At 39.5% G+C, this 24,385-nt stretch overlaps 2 protein-coding genes across 4 annotated transcripts in view; one reads left to right on the forward strand and one right to left on the reverse strand.

Moving 5' to 3' along the window:
* Nucleotides 1-4,428, reverse strand: part of WASL (WASP like actin nucleation promoting factor) — a 68,973-nt gene extending 64,545 nt beyond the window's left edge. The window contains exon 1 of the mRNA XM_034964906.3: nt 1,375-4,428. Within this exon, the coding sequence (XP_034820797.1) occupies nt 1,375-1,491 (117 nt within the window). The 5' untranslated portion in view covers nt 1,492-4,428. The remainder of the gene's footprint in view (nt 1-1,374) is intronic.
* A 5,894-nt stretch (nt 4,429-10,322) lies between these two features.
* LOC100989231 (hyaluronidase-4-like) overlaps nt 10,323-24,385 on the forward strand; it is a 71,334-nt gene continuing 57,271 nt past the window's right edge. Inside the window, exon 1 of one of the 3 annotated variants that reach the window (XM_003815469.4) lies at nt 10,323-10,495. The gene's annotated coding sequence lies outside the window, so the exon portion shown is untranslated. Of the gene's footprint in view, nt 10,496-16,117; nt 16,572-24,385 lie in introns of those variants that run through there. The other 2 variants (XM_055115346.2, XM_055115347.2) reach the window with 2 other exon arrangements.

Consider the following 24,385-nt stretch of genomic DNA (forward strand, 5'->3'; position numbering starts at 1 on the left):
TCACTGGATCAGTTTTCTCATTTGTTGAAAAAAGTGCGTGTGAATGGGGAGGGGCTTAAAGTTGTTACCCAAAATTCTCGTTTTGAGCCACTCCTCGTTTCATCCTTCTAATCAGGAAACTCAATGTTCTCTAAGGTCTAAATTCCGAAATATGAAACACATCTGAAATTGAATGGAACAATTCAATCTCCAACCGGATGGCACAAGATACAAAGGGTGGACTCCTATGAAGTTAACAATGAATCCAATAACTTTCCAGAAATTGTCTAATCCTAACTTCTTAAAGAAGCAGGTGACATCTGGTTTGGCATACCTAATATTACTTAAAGGAGTTATAAAATGGTATTGCTTTGTTGAAATTTCCGTGTTTTCTGGGTTCCAGTGGCACATACTCTGCAGGTGCTAGCAAACAAAGTGGAGAGAAAGGGATCCAGCCAGTATTTCAACAAACCACACTTCAACCCAGTCACCGCAGTATGATCCCGACAAGGCCTACACCACAGAGCAGAACCTCCCCACCCCCAGAATTGCCAGCAGCCAATGTAATGAATGCTTCCGTCAACAACACACATTCCCCTTCCCACAGCAGAACTGCTCGCTCCCAACCGGCCATCTGGGGTTGGAATTGGCCGCACAGCACCAAACTAAGAATCATTCTCGGCCCCAAAAGCCAAGAGCTACCAGAGATTGAGGTTTCCCTGCGCATGGCTGCGGGGAGAGCAGCACCCCCTCCCACCAATGGGGGGAAAAAAAAAATCAGTGGGAAGGAGAGTAGAAACTAGGCCTAGGCAAGGTTGCTGGAGAAATAAATCTTGTTTCTCTTTAACGAAGAGCAATAACATTTCTTGCACCTCTCTAATCCGAAGAGAGCCCAGGCTCTTGCACTCGACTTCATTCCCTCCTGGAATCCTAATGGGAGATTAAAAACCACCTTCCTTCCCCGACCTATCCACTCCTCAAACCTGGCATTGTTAAGGAAGGTACCCCCAGATCAAGCAGTAAGAGGTGAAGCGAGAGCTAGAACAAGGGCCCAGATTCTAGGACCAAGCGGCTCTTGCAAGAAAATCCCCTTGTGGCCTGAGAATAAAGTTTTAACCAGCAGCAAGGGCGCGGACCGAGGCCCGGCCAGGCTGGAGGACAGGCCTGCGGAGGTGACACTCCCTTATTCTCCAGCAGCTCGGGGAGGCGGCGCCCGACCGCCACGGCCCGCACCCTGGGAGCAGGGCGAGGGCGCCGACGAGGGGCCGGGGCCGGGGCTGGCGGGAGGCCTGGCCCGCGCCGCTCCCGCCTCCTTCCCCACTCCCACTTCCCGGCTCCCAAGCCCGGGCCCGTGAGGTAATGTCACGGGTGGCGACGCGGGTCTCGTCCACTGACCACACATTTCTTGCCGAGGAAAGTGAAGAGGGACTCGTTCTCCTGCGGGGTGAGCAGCAGGGACCCCACGTTGGTGACCCTCCGCGGCGGCGGCGGCTGCTGCTGGACGGAGCTCATGGTTTCGCCGGCGGGGTTGGGAGTCCAGGGCCGTCTCCTCCGACGAGTGGGCGAGAGCTCGTTCCCCCTCTCGGTGACAGGGGCGGGGAGAAGCGGAGTCAGAGGCGCCACATCTCGCAGCTCCTCCGGAGCGGGGAGGAGGACGAGGTCGAGGGAAGCAGGCGCTGACGGCGAGCCACCTTCGCGCCGCGCTGAGAAAGGGAAGCTCCCGGCACCCGCCCGGCCAGGCTAGGGCCGGATGGTCGTTGTCCTCGCACTCCGGCGACTGCGCTAAACTCTCAACTCCTCCCCCAACCCTCCCGCAGCGGCGGCGGCGGCCGCACAATCCAACATGGCAGCGGGGGCGGGCGAGACCACAGGACGGAGGGCGCGGGGGAGCGCGCCGGAAACGCGCGGCTGCGGCCCGGGAGAAACCCCCCCACTCGGCGGCGGGCCTCGCGGCGCCGGCCCGAAGCCACGCCCCCTTCCGGCCGAGGCGCGGACCGCGCGGAGCTAAGTGGAATCCCGGTTGGCTTGGGGCGCAGGCTTCCAACTTCGTACTCTGGCCTCTGGCGTCTCGGCTCGTCGGTTGGGTACCCGAACCCAGCTACTGCTGCTTGAAGAGAAGATGGATGGGGACTCCTCGCCGTCGCTGCGCCGCCGTCCTTCCCTGGGCGGATGCACACCTTTGCGAAGCGTCAGTGAGGATCCAGGGCACCTCCTTGGAATAGCTCTTATTTCTCAGGCGCTGCAGCGTGAAGCTCGCTCTGCGAGTCCGAGAGGCCTGCGATCTGAAGACTGAAAACTGGGAAGAGACGCTCTACCCTGTGCTCCTCGCCGGCTTCGATAGGAGCCGCAGGTGCCTGGGATTTTCTCAAACTTTGTCCCAAACTTCAGCTGTGGGAGTGGAGGAACAAACAGGCCTCTCCCAGAATTGTGAAAGAGATCGCCCTGGTGGATGAAACAAAAACAAATGCACTTGACTTCCACCGCCTGCCTGGCGTGTCACGTGGGTTTAATGTATGTGTCACATTTAAATTCAAAGTATTTTCTTCTAAGGGCCTGGACACATTTCTTTTCTCCCTGTATCGTGAATTGGAAAATACCGTAGGATATTAAAAGTTATCTAAGATAACCCCCTTTCTTCTGTAAGTTAAATACTAAACGGCTTAAGACGAAATTTTGGAATATAGAGATGATGATGCAGACTGCAGTGAATTATCAAATATGCATCTCACTGTTCTCCACATTAAACATATTTTTGTTGCGTAAATTCATGTCTGCTAATTGCTTAATTTCAATAAACAAAAAAGTTGTATGTTAAGACATCTATAACAATTACACTTTGGTAAAATTGTTGGATGTTAACATCTCTGATAGCTCCCAATAGAAATCTCTGATGTACTAACCAGACTGGTAAACCATTATCATGCACTTTGAAAATATAATAAAATATTATAATTAAAGCTGCCCTTAATGAAATAGGCTGAGCAACAATAAATTTACAAAGGAAAATAAAAGTGGATAGCCTTGGGAGTTCTCACATAAAATATGGAGATTTCAAAGTTAAACTTGATTAATTATGTTATGGTAAAAAGTGAATTAAAGCAACAGGACTATTTATAAAATAATTAGATTTAGAAAGCAGTAGTAGAAATATAAGCCTGGAGTTGCCTCTGAATTACATATTTAACAAACCTAGAAGCTAAATCAGTTTGTCTTTTATCAAAACTGCAACTCCTCTAAGTTGAAAGCACAGTGACAAGAGAAAGCATTACAAATTCTTGAGAAATAATAGAAATTAAAGCTCTTTTCAAACCTGTGAACAAGTATAGTACCAGAAGTATAAGATTCAGATAGGCCCAAGTTGTAGTTCTTGTTATGAGTCTTACAACCCTATGGACTTTGGACAAATTACTTCTCTGCGTCTGTTTCCTCATCTGTAAAATGAAAATAATTTCTGTTTCATACAGGTATAGTCTAAATAGGGATAATTACACCTACTTCAAAGTTGTAAAATACAAAATTACAACTAGATAGGAGGTATAAGTTCTAGTGTTCTGTAGCACTGTAGGATGACTATAGTTAACAATATTGTATAGTTTCAAATAGCTACAAGAAGGATATTGCATGTTCCCAAAACAAAGACATAAGTTTTTGAGATGATAGATATGCTAATTACCCTAATCACTATATGTTATATGTATTGCAACATCACTATATACCCCCATAAATATGTACAGTTATTGTGTATTAAAATTTTTTTAAACTAAAATTATAAGACATTAAAAAAAGGTATCACATGTAAAGTACCTGATACATAGTGGTTACTCAAATATTAGTTGTTGGCCATTGACAGTCCTTGCCTATGGTCTTTTCTGCTTTCCCTGAGCTAAGGGATCAAGACTTAATATATGTATTCTTACCTTTGTTCTAATTCTGACTCTTCAAAAACTGTCCTTCAGATATACAATTGTACATATTTTTTCAAAAATATAGTGAAGAACTTGATAGCAGAATTTCTGATTAGGCCATATATTATATCAAATAGGCTACATATATCCCAGTATGCCAAAATAAAACTTTTTAAAACTGTAAATCCAGAGATAGAATCCTATTAGCTTCTAATTTAATAAAAACTGAAAGATTAGCAAATTTTATGTTAGAAATACCAGCTTTTAGAACTTGTAGACCACCAAACTATTTTGAAGACAGGAAAGAGTAGTGGGAGAGGGCTGTGAAAAAAAAAAAAAAAAAGGCCATGAGATGATAGGTGAATGGACAGTAGCTGCGTTCAAGAATCTATCTCATTCTGAGAATTATTGAGTTCCAATCATTTCACAACCTCTTACTAGCCTAGACTATCTATTGTTTTGATTTTCTTTTCTTTCAGGAAATTTTATGACTTATCTAAATGCAATTTTCTTTTTACTATTTGCCCTTGTTCTGTTTTCTTTAGACTTGGAGATGGAAAATTATGACCACAGTAGACTTTTTTCCTCAGGTCCAACCTTTCTTTAATTTTTCTCCAAATTTTTAGTATAGTCCTTTGTCCACAAAATTGCAATTTAAGTTCTTGTCTTCTACCCTCCATTGTTATTTTTGTTTTTCTCTGGGCTTTTTCCAACTCTTGATGTGGAAAATGTAAGCATGAACATTTCACTGGAAATATGACTTCCTTACTCATTTAAGCCTGTGAACAAGCAATATTTGGGGATTCCCTCCTTACCATACATAAAGGATTCTATTTTTCCATACTCATCCTGAGACCAAGCAGTACTGGCTGTTTTTGTTTCAAAAGTTTTAGCAAGTCCTTTCTTTCATTCTTGATAGCATATCCTCTGTTTGGCAGAACACAAGACATCTTTTCTCTCTGTTTTCTTTGGCAAGTTATTTCCTTATCTCAAATTTTTTTACCCAGTTTGAGAGATTGGATTTTATCCAGGACATAAGCATTCTGTTTCCCTTCAACAGAGTATCTTGAAGTTTGTAAGCGCAGTTAAGAAGACTAGGGGTTTTATATTAATATACATATAAAATGCATATGCTAGAAATACCAGCTTTCAGAGCTTGTAGACCACCAAACTATTTTGAAGACAGGAAAGAGTAGTGGGAGAGGGCTGTGAAAAAAAGCTTTATTACGGTGTATATGAATATAACAAAAAAAAGGCAATTCTTACATTTAATTTCTTCCATTTGACTTTCCTTACCTCAACTAGCATCTATTCTAGTACTTCATTTTCTTCTTTCTTTGGTATGATCTTTTAAGGAAAGCCCTCATTTTAACAGAAAACATTAGGGTAGCTTATTATGGAAATGAGAGCATATTTTCAGATGCATTCCTGCTGTTATCCTTATGGGTACTTTGCAAGCTTCTCTTGTTACGGTTCTTTGTTATATATTTTTCTTCTTTACAAATGTCATTGTTTATGTACGTTAAAAGTCCTCTGAAACACGCTATTCCCCTTGCTAATGTTAATAATTTAAAACGTAGTGACACCCTTTACTGTGGGGGAATATAAAGGTGGCTGAAAGCACACGGCATTCAGCAGCCATTGTAGCCATAATTGCTGCTTGGCTATGGCAGAACTGATTTTATAGAGACAGAACAACAGCAAATCTGAATACTGCAAATCTGGATTTGCAGAAAAAGTGCAGGGGCAATGAGTGCTACTTCTCCCATGCAACCTCCAGAAATGTCATGTGTCTAAAATGTTCGTCTTGTAAAATATCTGCACATTTTTATGTAAATGTTGCATATGGCAATGCTTACAAGAATTTATTCTAGTACATGTTATCCCAAGTTAAATGTTAATTGTTTTCTTTTTCATCAACTAAATTCTGAAAAGTAAGCTAGCACACCATTTTTTTTCTGCCTCTCCTTTTTAAATTCATTTTAACTACAAACCTCTTTGGGGCTTTCTTTTTTAGGAATAAATAGTTTATTTACAAATCATTCTGATTTCTTATTGAAGTTAGTGGAAAATTGAACACTTATTCATGCTACAAAATTACCAGTGATAGTTACTACCATTATATGTCCTAGTCTCCAAATACCTAGTACTTACCTGTAATCAAGAAATGATTTGAAGAGCTAAGTATGTTATAGTTCCCAGGATGCTGCTTACAGTTTTCTGGCTGCTCTTTAACTTTAATGAATATTCAATGGCTTATTATTATTCCAAATGAGAGAGAAACAACATTGATTTCTTTATTGTAATGTTCTCAAGGTCAATCTACATTATAAATGAGTAGGCAGGCTGGATACTTGGGAAAATTTGAAGATGCCACATGTCCCCATTACCAAATTGAAATTATTGGGGTCAAGGATATGGTCTCTGCTACCATGTAACATTTTTAAAATCAATTTTTATTTTTATACAAATGATAAATGCACATAATTTAAAAAATCAAATAGTAGTACAAAACTTAAAACAGCATAAAACGGAAGTTACATTCTTGTACCACTTTAACTTTGTTGGATTTTACCCCCCTCAATAATTTGCTTAAATTTTATTTCTTTTATTTCTTCTATATTAAGAACTATAAAGTCCTTCCTCATATTATTTTCCACATAATCAAGTGTATCAGGAATCTATTAGACTCACTAATTTTAATCAAAGACCTGTCTCCCAAAGCCATCCATCATCCCATATTAATCTGTACTGTTGCTACATGGCTATTGTCTGGAATTTTATTGAGTTACTATCCTGGGATTTCCCTTTATCTTTCTGTATTAGACCCTCTGTTTCTTGGAACCTATGTCATCCATCTTGATGTACTCCCTTGTTTTGATAGTGTATATCCTTTAGTGGCTTCTTAAGAAAAAGTGCATAGATAGTAAAATTTTGAGACCTTGCATAGCTGATAGTTTTATTCTAATCTCACTCTTGGTTGATTAGTTTAACAGGGTAGAAAATTTCAGGTTGAATACCAGTTTTCTTCAGTATTCGAAGGTGTTATTTTATTGATTTCGAACTTTCAACATTGCTGTTGAAATCTGAAGTTATTCTGATTCTGATCTTTTGTATATAAGTCTTTATGACCTCTAAAAGTTTTCAGAATTCTGTTTGTTTATGGAATTCTGAAAGTTGATGATGTACCATAGTGGAATACTTTTACATTTATTGTACTGGGTATTCCAAAGGCCCTTTTTATCCAAAAACTCATGTCTTTTAGTGCTGGAAATTTTTCTTTTGTTATTTTCATATTTTTCTTCCCCTTTTTTCTCTTTTCGCTTTCTGGAATGCCTGTTGGTCAAATGTCAGATTTTCTGACTCACTCTATACAATTAGAAACCACACCCAAGTTTCACTGTGGAACTACTCCAGTGAGCCCTTCAGTGTGGTCATCTCTGGGCAGAGATACTATAGATTTACTGCTAACATTGGGAATTGGAAACTAGAATCTCTTCTGAGATTCTAAAAGCAGGGTGTTTCTGCTGCCATCCTTGCTGCCCTTTGCCACATGCTTCTTCACTTTATGTGTTTACAAATCACAGTTGCCCATGGGTGTGTCTGATGAGGGAAAGGTCACATACCTGTACTCTAGCTGCAAAAGAGCTGGAGATTTCAGGCTCATTGTTAAGGGTCTGCGGATTCATAAGGTCAGAAATTCCATGAACACAGAAAAAGTATTCAAAAGGTACTCAGCAGCTAGTGAATTCAACTGGGGACAGTTGGAACTTCAGGATGTTTGATGACTGGGGAGAGGGTCTTTGTTAAGAAAAAGCAATAATATGAAATATTAATGCTTTCCAATTTTATCAAGATGATAGCATTTTTGTGTACTGAATTACATGCATATTACATACATAATAAAATTGTAAAACTCTGTATCTAGGAAGTAAATAGTCTTTATTTATTTTTGCCTCCATACAAAGTCTTTAATAAGAACTGTGTTTTTCCCCCACATTAACTAGGTTACTTGTCCTTAGAAAGTTGGTAATGGTTGAATGGGTTAGTACTATATGTTCATACACGTTGATATCATTTATCTATAAATAGCTATTTAGCTGATTCATTAAAGCAAATTGAAGTAAGTCATTTTGATATAATAAATTGTCAAAGTCAGTGATATGCAGGCTTTTCATTTGTAAATTGTAATTACTTTTTTAAATGTTTGTCTCCTACATTAGCCTCAAAGCTCTCTAAGAGCTGGTATCATGTCTTATTCATCTTTGTATCTTTTTAGTCTTAACATTGAACCTATACATTATTCAACGTATATTTGTAGATCAAATGACCACCTTTGATTCAAATAAAAACATATGAATTTTTATCAGGTACAAAGATAGTTACACAGGATCTGAGATCAAATAAAGAGAAACCACAGTCTTGCCCAAACTCTTCCACACAGTACTAAGCATGTGGTATTCTGAGAGCACCTGGAGAGAAAACACAATACATAAGAAACTGCACACAACCTAATGGTAGCAGGAGCAGGGCTTGTGACAACAGCAATAGAAAGGAATGACCTCCACTTGAGATGACCCAGCAACCTAATTCAAGTCCAGAGGATAAAGTGATTTTTTTTTTCCTCCTGAGTGAGCTCAGGTGTCCAGGGGCCTAGTCTGAGAAAAGAAATGTGTGTCATATTTTAGGGATTTGGGGGAATAATAGTTTTTAGCATGAAGTGATTGCAAAAACACTAAGTCAAGGCTTCACTTGGTCTTAGAAAGCAACTCTGGAAGCATATGGAAGCAAGCTTAGTATCCAGGAGCGCTGGAAACTAAAGTGAAAATAACCAGGACAAAAAGTAGGCTGGCATCCCAAGGGACTGGGGGAGACTGGCAAGCAGTTCTCATAGCAGCATTAGCATCACATGTTAGAAATGCACATTCTCAGGCCCCACTCTTGACCCACTGAACCTGAAACTCTGGGAATAGGACTCATCAGTCTATGTTTTAAGAAGCCCTCCTAGTGATTCCAATAAGTAGACCTTCAAGACGACCTCCAGGGGATGAAATTTACCACCCCCACCAGCCACCTTCCACCCTTTCCCAAGCATATAAGGCTTATGGCATTACACAAACTATGTTTGAATCATATTCTTTTGAGGGGACGGAACTTGTAATGAACCACTGGGATTTATTCTTGTCAGTTTAAGACCTAGATAGGATAGAGTCTGTAGGTGGAATGTCTTCATTGTTCACATCTGGCAAAATAGCTGTAAGGGCAAGCAGGTATTTATTAGCTATAGCTTTTCTGATCTGAGTTCCGATAGTAACTAGCCATGTAATCTTACTAAAATCACTCAACTTCATCATGCTTCTCTTTACTCATTTGTAAAATGAAAGGAATGACTTAATGATTGCTAAGGTCCTTCTCAGCTCAAAATTATATAATCAATCCCATGTATTTTGGATTTAAAAAAAATCCTGCATTTTAAAAAGCAATGGGTAAAAGGCAGTGCATAAGGGAATATAAACAATTTCATGGCTTTTTCACTATTACAAATCCTTTTTTGGTGGTATGAAAATGAATATATAAGCCTTATCAAAAGCCTACTCTATTGAAAGAGGGATTGGTAAAGAATACAATCCCCAGAACATAAAAATCCTGCTTTTAGTTACCTCAGAGCAGGAAGGAAGGGTAATTGGTGACTGTGGTTTCATGGAATTATTGATCTAATATTTGCCATTTATATTCAAAACTGGATTGCATGGTACTTGATAGTTGTTACATCAATCATGATTCTCAGTTCCCTGTGGCTGGAAGTTAGTAGTAGTCATTGATTTTTTTGTTTTGTTTTTTAATAGAGGAGGGAACACATTGAACATGCAAACAACTTAGAGTCGATGGTCACATTAGAATAAGTTCCTCATTCCTAGTTTAGGGAGTCATTCAGCTCAATGTCTTTACTTAGAATCAGTTTAAAAATTAAATTACATATTCGCTTTCTCACATTCAAATTTCCTTTTAGGAAGATAGAATATTGGCACTTTTCTTTCATCTTGATCCTCTTCATACTGAAGCTATTGTGTGTTTATTATATGTTCTGTTGGACTGGAGCTTTGAACTGATGAAAGAGGAAAGCTATAACAAGCATCAGGGCTGACTTGGTATGTTGACTCAGTTCCCACATAATGATGGTATCTATATGCATGCACATTATAATGTTCTGACACACAGAAGGAAAACGTGTTCCCCTGTCTCAATTTCCTGTTTTAATGCAAGTCCATACAACACCCCAATCTTCCTCAGGCTCTCCAAGCACCCTTGGATTTATTGTGTCATAAGGGACAATTCACACACTACCTCACCTCAGCCTGAACTTACTAGAACTTACTAGAACAATGGAACTTTTGCTCTCAGTTCCATTGAGAGATAGCAGCATTGTGATCATTGGACAGTGTGATTGAAACAAGGCACTCAACTGTGCCTTATTGTCATTATCATCCAGAGAGGCCCACCAAGCCTTGTTCTTGCTGGAAAGGCATGAAAGGAATAGCAACATGTCCTTCATTTTGAAGGACATATTTCTGCATGCCTCAGAATAACGGACCCCCAGAAACACCCCTGAGGTATCAGGCTCCTATATTTCATGGCATTTCTATCCCCCAGCATTCATTTATGTGACCAAGGACATAGTGTACTTGCAACTTCCTGCTCTACAGGTCATTTCAACATGATGTTATTTTGTACAATGAGCTAGTCTGATATCAAGTGGAATAGGAAGATGGTCTAGGATAATTGCCCTCTGCTTAAAAATGAGCTGACCTGTGAGGCACACAATATCCTTCCCATAAATTCCCTTTTGCTTTAGCTAGCCTGGGTCAGATTCTGTTATTTACAAAAACTCTAGGTGATTCTGAACTGGAAACCCTAGGTATTCTAAAATTTGTACCATGAAGGTGGTTACAAGCAAGAGATCTTTCAGAAAACTGGGTCATTTGGCACTGTTTACCTGGCTATACTGGAGCAAGAGGTGGTGAAACTCTCATTTATATTCCAAGATGGGAAACTAGCATCAGACAATTACATTACTGCCTCTGGTTATTAGGATCTAGAAACTTCTGAGGTTCTAGAAAGCTTTATGGCCAGGATCAGCAAACTACACTCCACCTATCCGGTTGCCTGCTTTTGTAAATAGAGCTTTTTTGGGGGGACATAGCCATGACCATTCTTTTAGTATTGTCTATGACTGCTTTCATGCTACAACAGCAGAGTTGAGTAGTTGTACCAGAAACCTTATGACCTGCAAAGCCTCAAATGTTTATTATCTGGCCATTTACAGAAAAAGTTTGCCAACCCTTGCTTTAGGTAACTGCATAGTTTTTGCCATCGAATAATAGAAGGGTGAAGAATTCAAGAATTGTGAGATAGCATTAGATAAATTAACCAGTAAGAATGAATGAATGTTGCCCCTGAGGATAGCCTGCTACAGGGATATTTTATGATAATTCTGAAAAAAATATATCCCTGATAGTTACAGGACTGAGACAGCCAAAAGTGAAACTCATGATTTGATCCAGGGCTGCTAAACTAATAATTTATGAATTAAAGTATCTTAAATACTTCATAATGAGATAGGAGATGACCATGAAAATAATTAATAACAAAGACATACAGTCTATCTTTGTGTAAATTTCTTATAAGAATCATTAAACTTAGGATGTTACTTTTTTTAAAACAAAACAGACAACTGTTTAAGTGTGCTGATCTTTCCAGTGACAAGAAATCACTGTTAGTAGATACTTTTGAAAAAAGAAAAAGAAAGCACACATTTACTATGTGGCTTCAAGGTTTTTAACCATGAGTGAGAAAGTAACTACTTCTCAAAAGAAACTTACATTGTCAAAAGCATGTTTTGAAAACAGTCATTTGGAATCTTGTCCATCATTATGTGACTTTAAAGTTCAAAATGATAAAATATGTCACCTCTAAAAACATGTATTTCTAAACTTAAAAACAATCTTTAAACCTGTTTAAAATTTTTCCAAGTAAAAAAATTTTGGTGTTTTCTTATTTGCTGAAAATATGGAAGTGAAATACTTCTCAGTTTGCAAGAAAATTACTATCAAAATTTTAACAAATTTATAACAGGTGAATACAATTGAAAAACATAAGTATTATGCTCAACTAAGCAAATTCATGTGTATTTCTCCCAGGCGGGTGTATATTCATGTGTTTTGTAAAGTGTCCTTTTCAGTTATGGCCACTAAAATATAGTATAGATAAAACTCACCTTATAGCAAAACCTTTGGATCCCATGTCAAAAAGTGTTAAGCCAAATTTTCAAAAATTACGGAGCATATTCAATCACATTGCATGCATTAAAAACTATTTTCTTAATATTTTAGGGCAAGCAAACAATTGTTTTGTTTTGTTTTACTATTAATTTATTGGCCTTTTTACAGAAACTTCTTTTGGTATCATTGATGTTCTTTATGGTTTTCTGTTTTCTACTTATTTGATCTGTGATCATTAAATATGATGCTAGATGCCATTTATTAAATTGAGGAAGTTCTTTTCTATCCCATCTTCCTGCGAGGTTTTCCTCATAAATTTTGCAAATGTTTTTTCTGTTTATGTTAAATAAGCTCATATTTTGTCTCCTGTTTAGTCTGTTGATACAGTGAATTATACTGATTTTTATTTTTATTATACTTTAAGTTCTGGGATACACGTGCAGAAATGCAGGTTTATTACATAGGTATACATGTCCCATGGTGGTTTGCTGCACCCATCAACCCGTCGTCTACATTAGGTATTTCTCCTAATGCTATCCCTCCCCTTGCCCCCCACCACCCCCTACAGGCCCCAGTGTGTGATGTTCCCCTCCCTGTGCCCATATGTTCTCATTGTTCAACTCCCACTTATGAGTGAGAACATGCGGTGTTTGGTTTTCTGTTCCTGGAATTACACTGATTTTAAAATGTTGAAACAGGCTTGCATTCCTGGGATAAACCCCAGTTGATCATGATATATGATCCCTTTTTAAATATTGCTTAATTCCAATTGTTGATAATCTGTTAAGTGTTTTTGTGCCTATAAAATATTGGTCTAAGAGGATAGATCTCCTCTTCCAGCTCTAACAGCTGAAGGACTTTTCTGATGCTGATTTCCCAGATTTCCAAGTAATTCCAATTCCTCCACGCCCTGACTCTAAACACTGTCATTTCATGTTGAGCTCCCTTATAGTGACCACTGTTAAGATCATCATCTCCCCCAATGCAAAGATCTGCCTGCTGAACCAGAACTTTTCCACAGTGCCTGAAGCTGCACGTGCCACCAGTTCCTGTTCATTCCCAGTGGTGAACTGATTTTCAGTTATTTCCCAGATGGTCATAGTGTTCTGTATCCTAATGTAGTTAGCACTCTCTCAACGTGGAATTCAGTAATTCTTTGATAGCCTAGGAATTCTTCAAGTGGCAATAAAGGTAACTCAAGCACCCATTAGGCCTGGCATCTCTGTACTCACTGAGTGAAGCACTTTGCTCTTCCTAAGGCCTTCTGCTTTGCTGCGCTCTACATTTCCTTGTTTCCTTTTGCTCCATCAGTGATTCTGAGTCCCTTCTTGCCTATATACATCGTTTTGTTTTCTCCATTGGCTCTTTCTGGTCAATGTATAAATATGTTCAGATATCTCTCAAATTAAAGTAAAAACTATTTTCATTAAAATAATCAATTTAAATAAGTAAATACCCTGTTACTAGTTCGTGTCTTTCCTCTTCACAGACAACCTTCTAAAAAGAGTAATCTATACTCATTGTCTACTTTCCTTTCTCTTTCACTCATCAAGCAATGTGAGCTTGTTTCCATCCCCAATATTTTAATATTGGGGGTGACATCTAATATTTAATGTGACATTTTTGTCACATAACTAAATGTGAATTGGACATTTTCTTCTTTGCAAGCTCTCTACCATCAATCAATATGGTGTCTATCGGTCCTATGTAGGGTGTCTCTATCCTGTTTATATGATCACTCATTTGCTGTTCTCTATGGCTCTGCATCTTAAATATTAATTCCACCCAGAGTTCTATCATTTTGCCTCATTTATTTGGCCTTGAATAGAATAGGGGTCCCCAGAAGATTTAGTGAATAGGTGAATTTTAATTTTTTTTTTTTTTTGAGACAGAGTCTCGCTCTGCTGCCCAGGCTTGAGTGCAGTGGCGTGATTTTTGGCTCACTGCAAGCTCCGCCTCCCGGGTTTACCCCATTCTCCTGCCTCAGCCTCCCCAGTAGCTGTGGCTACAGGCACCCACCACCACACCCGGCTAATTTTTTGTATTTTTACTGGAGATGGGGTTTCACCATGTTAGCCAGGATGGTCTCAGTCTCCTGACCTTGTGATCTGCCTGCCTTGGCCTCCCAAAGTGCTGGGATTACAGGTGTGAGCCACCGCACCCAGACAGGTGAATTTTAACTTTCTAATCCGATTCATCAGAATAATATAAGGTAGCATTACCGAGCACTTACGACATGCCTGACACCATGTTGAATGCTTTAGATACGTTTCCATTTAGTTCTTTAGTGGTTTATAAGAGATATTATTAACAGCACGTTTCAGATTTAGAAAACTTGCACAAGGTCAATGAGAGAGGCAACTCCAATCTGAGTCTTTTGACAGCAGAGCCTGTGTCCTTAACAGTGACACTATTAATGTCAACAGCTTTTATTGCCCTCTTTGTGATTCCCAGGTATTTCTCCAAACCTCTCTTCTGAGGTCTGGACTATAGCTACAACTGATAAGTTCCTCAAAGTCATTGTGTACACATCTGTACTCACGATCTTTGTTCAAAATCTTTTCTGTGTTTCCTATCTCAGTGTTTAATACCACCACACTCTTTTCCAATTAGAAACCTCAAAAACCATCTTGTCCTCCTACTGCTCACATTGTTCCTGCCCTCTAATCTTCAGTCACCACCTCCCGTCAATTTTTCCTCCTATTATCCCTCCACCACCACTTCCTTTTCATCTCTTCTGCCTGTGCCCTAAATCAAGCATCCTTCACTACCTCACTTCTCTCGCCAGTTTTATTCTCACAATTCACCCAGCACATCATTGCCAGCATGCAAGTGAGAATCTGATCATGTTACTTTCTCTCCTAAATATTCTTCAGAGGCTCCTCATTGTTTGCAATATTGTGTCTGGAATTGGTGGGTTCTTGGTCTCACTGACTTCAAGAATGAAGCCACGGACCCTCGCGGTGAGTGTTACAGTTCTTAAAGGCAGCGTGTCTGGAGTTTGTTCCTTCTGACGTTTGGATGTGTTCAGAGTTTCTTCCTTCTTTCTGGTGGGTTCGTCCTCTAGTTGGCTTCAGGAGCAAAGCTGCATACCTTCCCAGTGAGTGTTACAGCTCATAAAGGAATTGTGGACCCAAAAAGCGAGCAGTAGCAAGATTTTTTGCAAAGAGCAAAAGAACAAACCTTTCAGTGTGGAAAGGGACCTGAGCAGGTTGCCACTGCCGGCTCAGGCAGCCTGCTTTTATTCTCTTATCTGGCCCCACCCACATTCTGCTGATTGGCCCATTTTACAGAGAGCCGATTGGTCTGTTTTACAGAGAGCTGATTGGTCCGTTTTGACAGGGTGCTGATTGGTGCGTTTACAATCCCTGAGCTAGACACAAAAGTTCTCCACCTCCCCACTAGATTAGTTAGATACAGAGTGTGGACACAAAGATTCTTCAAGTCGCCACCAGAGTAGCTAGATACACAGTGTCGATTGGTGCATTCACAAACCCTGAGCTAGACACAGGGTGCTGATTGGTGTGTTTACAAACCTTGAGCTAGATACAGAGTGCCCATTGGTGTATTTACAATCCCTTAGCTAGACATAAACGTTCTCCAAGTCCCCACCAGAGTAGCTAGATATGGAGTGTTCATTGGTGCATTCACAAACCCTGAGCTAGACACAGGGTGCTGATTGGTGTGTTTACAAACCTTGAGCTAGATACAGAGTGCCGATTGGTGTATTTATAATCCCTTAGCTAGACAAAAAGTTTCTCCAAGTCCCCACCAGACTCAGGAGCCCAGCTGGCTTCACCCAGTGGATCCCGCACCGGGCGCAGGTGGAGCTGCCTGCCAGTCCCGCGCAGTGCGCCGCCACTCCTCAGCCCTTGGGTGGTCGATGCGACTGGACGCCGTGGAGCAGGGGGCGGCGCTCGTCAGGGAGGCTCGGGCTGCGCAGGAGCCCAAGGCGGTGCGGAAGCTCAGGCATGGCGGGCTGCAGGTCCTGAGCCTTGTCCCGCGGGGAGGCAGCTAATGCCCGGCGAGAAGTCGAGCACAGCAGCTGCTGGTCCAGGTGCTAAGCCCCTCACTGCCCGGGGTGGCGGGGCCTGCCGGCCACTCAGAGTGCGGGGCCCGCCGAGCCCACGCCCACCCGGAACTCGCGCCGGCCCGCAAGCACCGCGAGCAGCCCCGGTTCCCGCCCGCGCCTCTCCCTCCACACCTTCCCGCAAGCTGAGGGAGCCGGCTCTGGCCTTCGCCAGTCCAGAAAGGGGCTCCCACAGTGCAGCGGCGGGCTGATGGGCTCCTCAAGCGCGGCCAGAGTGGGCGCCAAGGCCGAGGAGGCGCCGAGAGCGAGCGAGGGCTGCGAGGACTGCCAGCATGCTGTCACCTCTCAATATAAGATTTGAGTTCCTTACCATGACATGTAAGGCCCTTTAATATCTCTTCCTTCTAACAGCTTCAGCCTCATCCTCTGGTAGCTGCTTCTCCCACCTCCAACCCCTCACTCAAACTTTACACTGTCAGTACTTGTAGTTCCCTGAACAGGCCACGCTTTTCTCACACTTTATTCCCTCTCCTTGGAATGTCTTCTCTCCTGTTTCCCCCAGTGTGTCTCTCAGGCAAGCTTTCCTTCAATAAATTAGTTTGTTATTGTTTTTTGAGACAGTTTCACTCCAATGCCCAGGCTGGAATGCAATGGCAAGATCATGGCTCATGCAGCCTTGACCTCCTTGGGCTCAGGTGATGTTCCTACCTCAGGCTACTGAGTAGCTGGGACTACAGGAGCGCATCACCACGCCTGACTAATTATTTGTAGAGAGAGGACCTCACTGTGTTGCCCAGGCTGGTCTTGCACCCCCAGGCTCAAGCAATCCTCCCACCTGAGCCTCCCAGTGCTGGGATTATAGGGGTGAGCCATCGTGCCCAGCCTCCTTCAATATTTATGTCGGGTGTTTACCACCTCAAGAAGCCTTCTCTGAATTTCCCGGGTGAGTTGTCCCTTGTTCCTCTGTGCCCACATTGCAACTTGCATCTAATCCCCTCACAGCTTAAAATGAATTGAACTTATTTGTACTTATCTGTCCCCTCATTTGACTCTAAGGAGATGGATCCTGACATTTACAATTATATGTCCCCGAATATGTATGTTTTTCATGAAGATGATCCTCCACTGCCTAGCACAGAGTCTAGGGATCTCAGTAAGAATTTGTTGACTAATGATTAAAGCATATAGTAGGGAGAAGGGAGGAAAGAAAGGAATGGAGTGAGTGACGAAGGGAAGATGCTTGGGAGTTTTAAGAAACTTTCCTTGTAGCTCTCTATCTCTTTTTCTGCTAAATAATCTTGGATCTCCCAGTGCTAAATATTTTATTTTAATCATGGCTGAAACTTCTGTTCTCACCTGTTTGGATATAAATGCCAAAGTCATCCTCTGTAGCCAGGTAAGTGCCTTGAAAATTCTCCCACCTTCATTGGAAGATCTTTTGCCAGCTACCAGCTTCCACTCCAGTTTTAGTTCTTTTTTATGGACACTCTTGATCCATAACAATCTGATAAGAAAAGAAAACAAAATTTTCTTTTGAAAGTGACAGTGATTCTTAATGATAGAAATATATTCAACCAAAGTGTCAGATTGCCCAGCAATAACATATTATAATTAAATGGTCTGTCTAAAGATATTTCTATTACAAAAAAATGCAACATTAAGTACTTAAGAGCTACTTATTTTGGACATTTTATTCATCAGTCAGAATATGTGTTAATTTTTAATTAATAAAAAACATCAGTTTCTCAAAGAAAAATATATTTCTGGAAGTTTTTGCATTTTAACTCTTTTGAGTTAACAAAGCTATCAGTGATAAATAAAAAAAATTGTCACTCTGAGGGTGAAGAAAGATGAAAAGATGATAACAGAGAGATGCTTTGTCTGTATAGAAAAATCTTGTTCTCTAAGCAAGTTTCTAAGAAGGGTTAGGGAAGAGTTTTCGTGTCAGTGTAGGTAAGGAGAAAAATAGCATACAATTAACTATACATTAGGGATTTTTGCAAGTCAAGAGTTTAAAATGTAATCTTTAATTAGGTAGAGAAATCCCCACTCTTCAGAGTATTAGGTATCTCTTAGTTCTATGGGAAATGTGGTATGAAAGGGAATTTAAGGTCTGTTACTCTAATAATCTGACCTTAATTCCCTTCTTAGTTTTCATAAACTTTTCAGAAGTAAAATCTGCTAATGAATAGTTTGTATTTTCAAAATTAATGCAATAGAAGGCAAATATTTATGCAATAAAAGAAAAAATAACTTTTAAATATTTATTTTATCAGAAATTAAAATTTAAAGGAACATCTGCTTTTGTAGTCTGCCTTTCTGTAGTCAGCATTTCAACTAATCTACTACCAACACAGTGCATCTCTTTATCTTAGTCTTCGTATTTATTAAACCAAGGCTATGACTGAAACTACTTTATACCCCAAAATAGCAAACAATATACTCTTCCTGCTTCCTTAGTAAGAGAAACCATTGCCCCAAGGACATTTATTCCCTGAATATGTTTATTCTCTGGATGTGTTCTATCACTCTCTCGTGTGAGATTAGGTTTCATTTATTATTGTTTTGCTCTTCCTTAAGCTATTTGAATTTCCTCTCCAAAATAGGCTTTAGAAAGCCTAACTTCATATCTTTCTCTCATTTATCTCTTGCTGTCGTTCCATTATGTTACTTGTTCTTTCTTCAAAAACTATTCTTGATTTCCCACTTTCCAATTCCTATTCCTATAATTCCTAATAGAAAAGGCCTACTACACTTGGATTTCTAACAATGTACATTCTGTACTGAGGGACATTACCCTGGCATCTTACCTATTATGAAAGGTTCCTAATTGTAATTGCTACAGAATTCTTTGAATTACCAAAAGCCTTTTACTTTTTCTCATTAATAATAGTTGTCTTTTGTTCTCTTGATTTTCAAAGCATATGAATCCATTAGCAATATATAGCACCAATATTCTAAAGCCACCTTAGATAGCTAATTGTTTGCTATTCAGCTACTTTCAAAACCCAGTAAGAGATGTGGGGTTTACGAGTTTTCAATGTAAATGCTCATTGAAACCCCCGGGTAACCTAAGCTTATTTTTTTTTTTTTCGTTAAATTAGATCCCTGAAAGGCTGCATGGTTGTGCCATATTAACTTAAATTTTATAGAACCAGTTGTACTAAAGTATATTTTTAAAACTGTTGACTTAATGGAAGATTTTATAAGAAAAAATGTTAAAAATTTCCTTTTATATTGATGGTTTTATTTGATTATAAAACTATTGCTGAGGATATTCTTCTTAAGTAATAAAGGTTAACAGTCTTCATATAAGTACTAAATGAGAAATTTGTTTTGGAATTTGCCTGCAGAGAATAAATGGGTTTTCCAGAAATGTTGACATAATTTTTGTTTTCTGATGATAGTTATAAAATAACATATTTTTCCCCATTTCCTGCCCCAACCCTGACTGCTAGGTTACTCAAAGCAAAACGTGATATACAATCACATTAACTATGTCAATGCTTTTAAAATTTTGGACCCTTGCATGATACCTTCATGATGTTTGCCATATCGTTATATTTCCAGAAGAATAATTTATATTCTAATTTTAATCAAATCATGTTTTTACTTTAGCAAATGTCTCTTATAAGAACATTTGGTTATGATGTGCAGCTATGTATTTAATTCACATTGAAATAGTATTAAACTATCAAATAAAAAATTATTTATATATGTTTAAAATCATCTTACTATCAGTAGTACACATATATTAGAAAACATTAAATTATGTTAACTTTTAGGATTGGCTTATTTTGTCCTCATATATTTGGTTCTGATTTTTCTATTTAATAACTTTATTGTATATGCCTCTCATTGCCTCAAAATATCTTTGCTAAAAGAGACTTTTGGCTGCAGGTGGCAACAATTTAAGTGCAGTAGCTTATGTTTTATTATTGTTGTTGTTTGTTTTGTTTTGTTTTGTTTTGTTTTGTCTGGTGAACTGGATCTATCTGTTCTAATAATGAAAAAGTCCAAGATAGACCTCTTCAGGCTTAGCTGGATCCAGGGCTCAATGACATCAGTAGGTCTCAGTCTTCTATTCTTCATCTTTCAGCTTTATCCTATGAAGCCACTTTTGGACAGACTCCATGTGCTGGCTCCCTGCAGCTCCAGGACATATCACCAACAAGCTTAGCAATAATTTCAGGAAAAACAAACAAGCAAAACAGGACAAAACAAATAAAAAAAACTCTTGTCTTTTCTACAAAGAGCAAAAAAGTCTTAGGTCTGGCTCTCATTGTCCTGACCAGAGTCATGTCCCCATTACTGAACCAATCACCGTGGCATGACATTGAGTTAGGTTGATACAGCTTGAATCATGCACCTATAAGAGATGGGTCAGTTCCACCCACACATATATATTAATAGTAGAGTGGATAGTCCTCTAAAGGAAAAGAGAGGTTTGTTTACCGGTGGTAGGGAAAATGAATGCCAGATACTAAAAAACATCAGGTATGCATCACAAAGTAGGGTTGCCAGATTTAGAGGGGAAATAAAAAGCAGGACACCTGAGGACATTTACAGTTCAGATAAACAATGAATAACTTTTAGTATAATTATGTCCCATGCAACCTTTGGGACTGCTTACACTAAAAAAGTATTTGTTATTTATCTGAAATTCAAATTTAAGTGGGTATTCTGTATTTTGTCTGGCAACCCTACCACAAAGGTATGTGAATAAATTTAATTTTTAAAAAATGTAAGATTAAGGTTAACTTTAAAAGAATAGGAAAATAAGTAATCTCATATTAGGCAGCCACTTCATCCATCCAGAATCATAGGTGCTATAAACATAACTACAGTACTACATAACCTCAGTAAAAATAAATAACATTTACAATCAAATTGCCATTATTAAAATAAAAACCAAACAATTCGATCTCAATAATGTAAGCAACCTGTTCTCACTTTATTTACATGGGTTTGGTTGATATAATTTAAGTATCTATATTTTGTACTTTCTGGTTTGTTTATCTGGTAAAGACCTATCTTATTAGGATATTTCCACTTGTTTAGCACTCCTGAAAAGTGAAACTATAGGGCATTTTGATTACATTTATTGGGCAATGGCTACTACCATATTGTCTCGATTCATCCTCAGACTCAGAGACTCGGGAGGTTTTTTGCTTATGATCATCTGATAGACTTTTATAAGGTAGGCCGATTCATCAGTCAGTGTACACTGTACATCTGCACCAACCTTATGGCAGCACTTCAGCTACCATTTGAGGAGGTACATCTCCTGTTGCATGTAATCTTGGTAGTATTGTTAGTCCAGTGTCCTGCCATCTTTGACCAGGTGAACATGTGACACAACTCAGGCCAGGCAAACAATTTCTCCCTGAATTTTGAGTTTCAAGAGGAATTACTTTGGAGCCAAAAAAGGAGCTGGTTCATTCTGATCAGCTAGCTGAGGGGATTGTCCATTGGTTACTTTTTTTTGCTATGATTCCAGGCAAATGACGTTGCCCCTGTTTCTGTCCTAAGATTTGTATGAGCCTTTTAATAATTTCCTTTTTGTATGCCACAGTCTGTTTCTGTTTTCAGAGACCCATGAGCATTTCTAAGTAAAGGTAACATTATTTTGACGTTTTAAATTGTATTTCTCATGTCAGCTTATAAATTCAACGTAAGAATCTACCAATACTGAAGCAGAATTTTTATGATATCACAGGGAGAGAAACACAAGTGAGTTCATTACCTATGTATGTTTAGTCTTCTTTTTTTCCTAAGTAGAATTATGGGTTCAAACAAGAGGATCTATCTTAATTTACTTTTCTAATTGTGTCAAGTACATGTTCAAGACACAACGTAGGGCTCTTGGGAAGATGTAAAGATTAAAAGCATAGTTTTGGATTTCAATGAGTTAATAAAGAAGGTTGGATTCCGTAGGAAGCCAACTTTGGGATGGAGTTTAGCAGTTAGGCTGTGTATAGGAGTGTTTATGGGACCTGTACCTGTTAGAGAGAGGGGAAGGAGGAAGCAGGAGTAGGCAGAAGGAAAAGTTAAATTTGGAGCAGACCCAGCAACAGTTTTGCTGATCCAAGGAAAACCTCTGGGGTTAGAATGGCCCTTCAGAGTATTCCTGACATTGTGTGAATCAGTCATTGTGTATGAGCTGCCAAGAAAGGGGCATGACCTTGACTGAGGTGGCTCTCTGCAATTGGAGCAATACCGAAAAGGCTGGCAGCTGATGGCTTCTGCCAACAGCCCTTCCAGCATGGGGGAAACAAGTCCTCCTGGAAGGAGGATCTTGGTGATGCATCACAGTGTCCACTACAATTCACCGTCAAGTGTAAGAGACTACACAATGCAAACATCGGTCTGCTCTATAGTTTAAACAGTCCTTTTGTAAATAACCTCATAGAGTAATAATAGCTGCCTCAAATCTGTAAGTGAAAGAGACTTGAAAAAAAAAACAAAACAAAAACACCGTGAAACAAAAAGTTGACCACTTACTAATCCTGGGTAAAATGTGATATGAGGACTCGTGGATTTCACAGACCAGTGAAATTTCTCTCAGCAACTGAAATAACAAACGTGTGGTTATCAGCTTTTATTTTCGCCAAGTAAAGTTTTTTTTTTAACAATATTTAAAAAGAGAGGATATTTTAATAATAAAAGGCTGGGCATGATATCAGAATAAAGTTTAAACTAAATAAAGATTCCTTTATAAAACGTTCACCTACATTGTTCATTTCATCATGGACAGGAGAAAAGTTTGTCACTGATGGTTTGTCTGTGAACTGACATTTGGAAATCATAACCATAAGTGGGCTATAAAAAAAAATCCCCTTTGGGAGGCCGAGACAGGTGGATCACGAGGATAGAGACCATCCTAGCTAACATCGTGAAATCTCGTCTCTACTAAAAATACAAAAAATTAGCTGGGTGTGGTGACGGGCGCCTGTAGTCCCAGCTGCTTGGGAGGCTGAGGCAGGAGAATGGCGTGAACCCGGGAGGCGGAGCTTGCAGTGAGTAGAGATCGCACCACTGCACTCAAGCCTGGGCGACAGAGCGAGACTCCGTCTAAAAAAAAAAAAAAAAAAAAAAATCCTGCCGTGGAAGTTCCAGGGAAGACCTGGGAGAAAAAGTAACATTAAAGTTGGAAAGATAGGTAACAAGATGAGTCAGGGTGGAGGTTTCTAGCTGAGTGGACAGTGTGAACAAAGGCTCAAAGATGGGGAAGAGCAGGGCATAATCACACAATGAAGTGTAGTAATCCTGCTCAGGGGAGCATTAGTCATGGAGAGGAGTGTTGAGAAATGAAACTAGAGTACGTTGGGGTCAGATTATTCAGCAGACAATAGGAAGTAGTAGAGATTTTGGGGCAAAGAATTTACATGATCCGAGTTGTGCTTTAAGAAAAGTAATTTATCAAAAAAAAAAAAGGTTTTATATATGACATATGCTTAAAATGGATTACATGGCAGAGATTCTGTGTCTTATTATGAAGCAATTGTAGTCTGTGAAAGGCAAAAGGAAGATATGAATTAGAGATGGGGTACTGAGAATAAGAAGGAGGAAATGAATGTAAATACGGTAGGAATAGAACCAGAGCTTGGTAATTTATTGGAGGGCTTCAGGAGACAGAAGAGAAAAAATAATGGTAGTTTCATTAACAGAAAAAGAGGGTGAGGAAGAGATAGGTTTTAGAAGAAGATAAAAAGTCCAGTTAGTTCTAAGCATCCTAACTTTAAATAATCTACCCTGGGAAGAGCAGGCTGAAGAGAAGATCTATTTCTAAAAATACGTTTCCTTTCCTGCTATAACATCATGGATAGTTGAGCTTCAACTGACAAATAAATAAAGGCAGTCCTCATCTTGCTTGGTACGATGTTAACCGAATCTCATGTTTATTGAAATTATTTCCTCACTATTCACTGATTCCAAATCTCAGTCAACATGGTATCATGCAAAATGAGGGATACAGATTTCAAAAACTACATGTACGTGTTGCTGTATCTTAGCACTAATGATATTTCAGACTGCATAATTCTTTGTTGTGGGGCTGTCTGTGCGTTGGATGTTTAGCAACCTCTCTAGCTTCTACCCACTAGATGCCAGTAGCATCTAGTATCTGATTTCAGTTACCCAGCTTGTTATTCTCTTCAGCTCATCATTCACATACATTGGCAACCTTATAT

This window comes from Pan paniscus, chromosome 6, assembly GCF_029289425.2.
Source record: "Pan paniscus chromosome 6, NHGRI_mPanPan1-v2.0_pri, whole genome shotgun sequence".
Lineage (NCBI taxonomy): Eukaryota > Metazoa > Chordata > Mammalia > Primates > Hominidae > Pan > Pan paniscus.